This window comes from Lathyrus oleraceus, chromosome 6 (genome assembly GCF_024323335.1).
Source record: "Lathyrus oleraceus cultivar Zhongwan6 chromosome 6, CAAS_Psat_ZW6_1.0, whole genome shotgun sequence".
Classification (NCBI taxonomy): Eukaryota; Viridiplantae; Streptophyta; class Magnoliopsida; order Fabales; family Fabaceae; genus Lathyrus; species Lathyrus oleraceus.
The window spans coordinates 5,893,382-5,900,657 of NC_066584.1; the positions used below are offsets into that span (position 1 = coordinate 5,893,382).

Consider the following 7,276-nt stretch of genomic DNA (forward strand, 5'->3'; position numbering starts at 1 on the left):
TTCAAGATTCTGAATATGTTTAGAAGAGAGAGTGATCATAATCTTGTGGATCTGTTCCTAAGACTCCTCCAAACCATTTTTGACCTTAACTCCACTTGCAGGTATCCTAATGGAGTTTTCCTTCACAACATCGATAAAAATGGCATGTATACTAATGGAGTTTTCCTTCACAGCATCGATAAAAATTGTGATGTTTATCTTTGTCTCTTTTTTAGGCCATTTGAATTGGGGACGGTGTATAATTCAAATATTTGGGGAGTTTTCTCGTTTTATTGCATTAGTTTGTGTGTGTTCTATTTTATTTTGCATGAAAAAATATTAGACTTTCCTTTTTCTTGGAATCATTTATTGAATTGTCTTGAGTAAAGACTATATGCATATGTATGATAAATATGAAACTTTGACAAGAAAACCAAGGTTAGACAAATTTAATTTAATCATGTGTTCTCATCCTAACCGTCGGTACCTTCTATTTTTACTAGAACTTGACATGTAACCTCCGTTCTTATAAATTTTCTATTGAAGCATGAATGATATATCTTAGCATTATAAAACTGAACTTTTGTTGCTTGTCTGAATTTGTTTTCTTGAGCTAAAAGAGAAAAAAAACTTGAATATGAATAAAGGTGGTTAAAGGCAACTAAACTTACTAAGTAAGGAAACTTTCACCCACTTATTCAATCCAAAAGTCAATTGATCCCCAATGTCTATAAAAAATAAAAGGAGATCAAAGAAAGTAACTAGGGTAACCCTCACTTGGTTATTTTTTTCAAAAGTTGTTTGGTCCCTAAAAAAGACAAAAAAAATATTTTTTTGCTCAAGAAGATACTATAAAAAATCATAATTATGGTCTAATATCGTATAGATAAAAATGCCTAGTGGTCTTCTAAAACATAGTAACCAAATCAGGGTGTTACAAAACACAACCTTACATTTTGGTTTACCAAAAGGCAACCTACCCTCTCTCATTCTAGTGTTGAAGCCGAATATATGGATGTTGCAAATGTTGTCTCTGAATCATGTTTGATTCTCAATCTTCTTCTTGAGCTCTATTTTCCTATTTTTCATGTCATCTTGGTGTAGTGTGACAATGTCAATTCCACACACACACACACATATATATATATATATATATATATATATATATATATATATATATATATATATATATATATATATATATATATATATATATATATATTCACATGAATGAGAAAGATAAACATGCATTCCAATTATCTTACCGAGTTGGCTAAGATACAATTATATGCTCTAAAAGGAGATATAAGACAACAATTTACATAGTAAGTCTTAGATAGAAAATCATAATCATAAGGTTAATTTTTATCGTTTTAGATAATAACATAACGAGAATCGGTAATCAATCGTATCATTAAGACATTTATCTCCTTCCATTCCAAGTCAATAAAATAAATTATGAATTGCGAGGAGAATCATCCATATTGGATCAAGAGTAATACATAAGTGAGTGTGTGTGAGTGAGACCACATATTTATCCAAAATCTTGAAACATTAAATATATTGAATCATCTCACTTATAAAATTTTCAACCTTAACTTTTTTAAATAATATAAAACTTTTAACTGACATTTGTATCAAAACAATAATGTCATATTTAGGAATTGAGATTGTCTCACATGCATACATCAATTTCACAATATTAAATCCCATATTCAATAAGATATTTGTTGTTGCAATAGAATATATTATCAATTACTTAGGAGCTTAATTTATTTGATCGAAATATTAATAAGCTTATATGAATTCTAATTAAAAAATTAAATCAATATGAGCTTTACATAAATGTTCCAAAAAAACTTATCTTTTATGATATTGAAATGGCTAAGATGAAGCAACTTCCTTATCTTATTTTAGAAATTAATTTCAATCATATTGTTATTATGATTCATAATCAGTTTACTTTCATTTTTCATCTTCAACTTCGTCTTAACAAGATCGAAATTCTATATTTTATTCACATCTCAAATTAAATTATTTAAATTAATCACATATAGTAAAACTTCGCCATCTCTATTTTCCTATATTCACACTTAAGCATTTTATTGTATTTTCATTTTCAATAAAATATGAAAATTAAGAACCCTATTGACCTAACAAATTATAAGTAGACCATAGCATCCAATGCATTGTATTCCATAACACGCTATAAAAATAGACTATAGCTTCTTTCTACACTCTTTCATGAGAATTTCAAAGTTCCAATTGAATGAAAGATATTAAGTTAGGAGCAAAAATATGTAACCTAAATAGTAACATTAACTTTGTTATCCTTTTGAATGTGTATGCATTAAGATACACGACTATATAAGTAGAGAAAGAGAGAGGTAGGAGCAAGGAAAATACGTGTGCAATAAAAGTTCACATTCTAGTAGTTTTATAACATTATTAGGAACCGTCACAAGACTAGTATTATAATATTTTTTAGAGAAGAATAAGATTGAATATTATGTATATATACGAACATTAATCAACTGAATAGACGAAATATTTTATAGTCAAATTCACACACACAAAAAAAAAAATTAAATAGCATTTTGGACCAAACTATTGGTGACGTTTGTGACTTTCCTATGTATGAAAAACCATGATAGTCTTTTAATAATAATTGATTTCTCCTTTGAAAACTCTACGTGTAAAGACACAATTGGATGGTGATTGATTCATCAATCATCAATCATCATCAATTTATTAGCCACTCTAATTCCACGAAACTTCTACTAGTACTACAAATCAATTATTTCATTTTTTGTTGTATAAACTCAAAAACAAGACACAATTGTAAGAGTGAGTTCATCCATAAACTACCAAACCAAACAATCTTGAATCTTTTGAATCATCGTCACTACTACCACCTCCCTATTCTAAACTCTGCATTAATAGCTTCTCCGGTGAGTTTTGAAAGTGAAGGTTGTGGCAGTTGGGGGCATAACACTACCACACTCTGCCTCTCATTAAATGCACTACCTCAATTCCACCAATTCTCTTCGTACTCATTTAATGTTTTCTCACAATTTTTTATCTTCAGTTACAACAACACAACCGCATTCTATTCATTTCAGCCTTAAACCTTAATGCTTGTGTTTCATCGAGATTTCTACTACTGCTCATATAAAAAACAAAACAACAAAACAACAAAACAATAGAAACATAAGACATTCCTTTACTTAACAACGTTAATGGTTTCTTCTTATATACTGGTCAGGAAGAGTTCACAGGAGACAAACAGAGAAACACCAAGTGAAGTGAAGTTTAACAACTTGTCATCGTTGAAGGTACTGTTTTTTCATCAACAACAACAAAAAAAAAGAATCCATTTTTTTTTCTGGGTTAAATGCTAAATTTGTTATACTGTTACATGCAGATGAAACTGAGATTGCGAAGAGAAAATTGAAGTAAAGTTTGTGAGAGATGGAAATGAAAATGAAGAGTGGAATAACAGTGAGTGTTGTTATGGTGGTGTTGTTTTTGTTGGTGGAGTTAACAGTGAGTTTGAGTTCAAGAACTGAACGGTTAGCGTTATTGGAGCTTCGGTCATCGTTGGGTATAAGGGGGAAAAATTGGCCTATTAAAAGTGAACCTTGTCGGAACTGGACCGGTGTTGAATGCCGTAACAGTCGAGTTGTTGGTATCAACGTGTCCGGGTTGAAGAGAACTCACAAGGGTCGTCTTATGCCGGATTTTGAAGTGGATTCTCTTATGAATTTCACACTATTGGAGTCTTTCAATGCTTCTGGTTTCATGCTTAATGGGTCTATACCAGATTGGTTTGGTGAGAGACTTAGTGCACTCAGAATGCTTGATTTAAGGTCTTGTTCAATATCTGGTGTGGTTCCTGATTCACTTGGTGGTTTGAGTAGTTTGAAGTTTTTGTTACTTTCAGGGAATAATCTTACTAGTAGAGTCCCTTCAAGTTTAGGGCTCTTATCTAGTCTTTCTATTCTTGATCTCTCTGGGAATTTGTTTTCAGGGTCAATACCTGAATCTTTCTCCAACCTTGGTAACCTTACAAGCCTTGATCTTTCTAATAATTACTTATCTGGGTCTATTCCACCTGAACTCGGTGTCCTTTCAAATCTTCAAATTTTGAACCTTTCTGATAACACCTTCACCGCTTCTGTTCCTACTCGGCTAGGTAATCTTTCAAAGTTGGTTGAGCTTGATCTTAGTATGAATTCTCTTTCTGGGCCATTGCCGCGTAGTTTGTTTTCTTCTAGATTTTTCGCCATTCGAGTTATGATTTTGAGTAGGAATTCAATTGATGGTGATCTTCCTGATGCTATATGGTCAATGCCTGGATTGCACTTATTTGATGTATCAGGTAACAGTCTCACTGGTCCACTGCCGATATTGTCTGGTTCAAATGTTAGCTCAAACGGTGGCGTATTCAATTTATCGAACAATTTGTTCTACGGACCTGTGAATGGTTTGACGAACAGGCTTAAAATGATTGATTTGTCTGGTAATTATTTGGAAGGCGATGTGCAAGATGGTCTTAGTAATGTTACTCTAGCTAGAAATTGCCTAAAGAAGATTTCAAACCAGAGGGATTTGAAAGAATGTAGAATGTTTTATGTTCAGAGAAATGTATCCTTTGATCATGATGATAACCATGAGACGGAAAAGACGAAACGAGTAATATTCATACTGGCAGGTGTATTTGGTGGATTTGGATTTATTGTGCTACTGCTATTGGTCCTGGTGTTGTTTCTAAAACAATGTCATAAGAGTAAAGATATGGAAATTGAAAGAGGGACCACAACTGGGGGGCGTGTTACAGAAGGGGAAACTCCTACACCTAAGGATCCAATTTTTGTATCAGCTGTCGGAGAGTCGTTTACTTTCGAACAAATACTCCATTTTACGGGAAATTTTGATGAAGCAAACTTAATAAAACATGGTCATTCTGGAGTTTTTTTCTTCGGAGTTTTGGACAGTGGAGTAACTGTGGTTGTCAAAAGGGTAGACTTAAGTTTGTTTAAAAGAGAGTCTTACATTGCAGAGCTGGGATTATTAAGCAAGGTTTCACATGCAAGATTGGTTCCAATTTTGGGACAATGCATGGATAATGAGAAGGATAAATGTATAGTTTACAAGTATATGATAAATGAAGATTTGGCTACTTCCTTACATAGAGTCGGTGGTTCGGATGGGAAGTTGCAGTCCCTGGATTGGATCACAAGATTGAAAATCGCAACCGGAGCTGCTGAAGGCCTAGCTTACCTACATGATTGCAGCCCTCCTCTTGTTCACAGGTAATCTCGTCATGATCACAAATAGCGAGTGCGAATAGGCTGGGCCGAGTTAGGCGCCTAAGCCTGATCTGATAGTTTATTTAAAAGTCTATTTCATTTTAACATACGTAAATAAGAAAACTAACGATATTTTACTTATTTTTTATTTTTGCAGAGATATCCGAGGCAGTAGTATACTTCTCGATGATAAGTTTGAAGTGCGGCTTGGAAGTTTAAGTGAGGTTACTGCCCAAGAAGATTTTCATCAGAATGTAGTGTCAAGAGTTTTCAGCAAACCACTGTAAGTTTTGAATTAATTTACAGTACCAATTTAATAAAATGCAACTGTTTTATAACATATATTCAATAGAAGGTTGTAACCTTTTTTTTTCCTTGTGATTTTGCAGATCTTTGAATCAAGGCAATTATGGTAAGTAAAATGTTTTATCTATTTGTTAGTTTTTATCCTATTGTTGATTCATGCATCCATTCATTTTACGTGTGAAATTCAAATGTTAGTGATATGTTACATGTAATAGCACCGAGACAGAACAGAGACATTTATCAGTGTTTGATTTTATATTTTATGGTAATGAACAGGTAAATCATCTGTGACATGTGCTTATGATGTCTACTGTTTTGGGAAGATTTTACTGGAGCTTGTTACTGGTAATATCGACATCAGCGAATCAGATGATGCAACCACAAAGGATTGGATAGAGCAAACCTTGAATTACATCACCATATTCGATAAAGAACGGTTGGCTAAGATCGTCGACCCGTCTTTGATAGTGGATGAGGACTTATTGGAAGAGGTATGGGCTATGGCAATCGTGGCCAAGTCGTGCCTTAATCCTAAGCCTTCCAAACGACCTCCAATGAAACATGTCCTCAAAGCGCTTGAAAATCCATTGAAGATTGTGAGAGAAGAAAGTTTTAGTTCGGCAAAGTTGAGAACAACTTCATCGAATCGATCGTGGAGCACTGCGTTTTTTGGTAGCTGGAGACACAGTTCATCAGACAGCGGTGCTACTGCTACCAATAGGGAGGGTTCTAGTGGCATTAAACAAACAGGAAGAATAAGTTCTCATGGTAGTGGTGGACATGATCACTCGTCTTCGAATAAAAGGTCATCGAATGAAATTTTCCCGGAACCGTTGGGAATGCAAGACTTGGAGAATGGAGAGTTAAGATGAAACAGTTAGGAAATGGACTTGGTTATTCTTTTATTGGTGAAGTTCTACCTCTTTTTTGGGTAATAACTCGTGCCATATCAAGTTCTTGTTATGGTTCATCATCACCATGTTGAAGCAGTTAAAAACCAGACTGTTACAGTTAATGATTGGTTTTGCTTTCTAAAGCTGATTAAGCAGTACACATTGAGATTCTGGTCCCTAAAGTGCTTAGGTAAAATGAATGTGTGACAGATTGTAAAAAATAATAGGAGAGTTTTCATTTTGTGATGCTAGTGAGTGAGTAGTCATCATTTTGTGAGGAATCAGAAAGTGGTGAAAACTGTGTTTCAAATAGAATTTTATTTAGAGTTATAGTGTGGTAAGTGATTGAAGTGAAAACACAAAAAATATTAGTTAACTTTGTTTTGGAGGATCATTTTCTTGTACTGTAGTCTTGGTTGGTTAGTCACGTATCTAAGGCCATGATCTGTTTGTGCAAACAAGGTATTTACAATTCGATCAATTTCAGTTTTTTATGTTTCATTCTTCTTCTTGAGCCACATACAATATAAATGAGATCCAATCTCATTCAACATTTTCTAAAACTACAACATTGGGATTCCACTCACCTGTGGCTACGAATTATATCCTTTTCTTAAGCCACCTGCTTTGCAAGTCTCTAGTGGTGGACTTCAAAGGCATTAAGTTGGATTGAGATGATGCCAGATGAAACATTGACATAGAAGCAGACTCAAAACATAGTTTTGATTTGTTGACACCAAAAATAATTTTTTAAAAATTAATTAATCAAATATAATCAGTGTGTCA

General features: G+C 33.5%; 1 protein-coding gene across 1 annotated transcript; it reads left to right on the forward strand.

Annotated features, from left to right (window-relative positions):
* The first annotated feature begins 2,742 nt into the window (after nucleotides 1–2,742).
* On the forward strand, nucleotides 2,743–6,991 carry LOC127096679 (probable LRR receptor-like serine/threonine-protein kinase At2g16250). The gene is made up of 6 exons (XM_051035231.1): nucleotides 2,743–2,930; nucleotides 3,245–3,314; nucleotides 3,404–5,294; nucleotides 5,449–5,574; nucleotides 5,681–5,703; nucleotides 5,874–6,991. The coding sequence occupies exons 3-6, from the start codon at nucleotides 3,451–3,453 to the stop codon at nucleotides 6,467–6,469; spliced, it is 2,589 nt and encodes an 862-aa protein (XP_050891188.1). The 5' UTR covers nucleotides 2,743–2,930; nucleotides 3,245–3,314; nucleotides 3,404–3,450; the 3' UTR covers nucleotides 6,470–6,991.
* The last annotated feature ends 285 nt before the right edge of the window (nucleotides 6,992–7,276 follow it).

Coding starts and splice junctions, on each gene's coding strand:
- LOC127096679 (XM_051035231.1), top strand. CDS start 3,451: ATGGAAATGAAAATGAAGAGTGGAATAACAGTGAGTGTTGTTATGGTG. Junction 5,575..5,680: donor AGAGTTTTCAGCAAACCACT/GTAAGTTTTGAA, acceptor GTGATTTTGCAG/ATCTTTGAATCAAGGCAATT. Junction 5,704..5,873: donor TTTGAATCAAGGCAATTATG/GTAAGTAAAATG, acceptor GGTAATGAACAG/GTAAATCATCTGTGACATGT.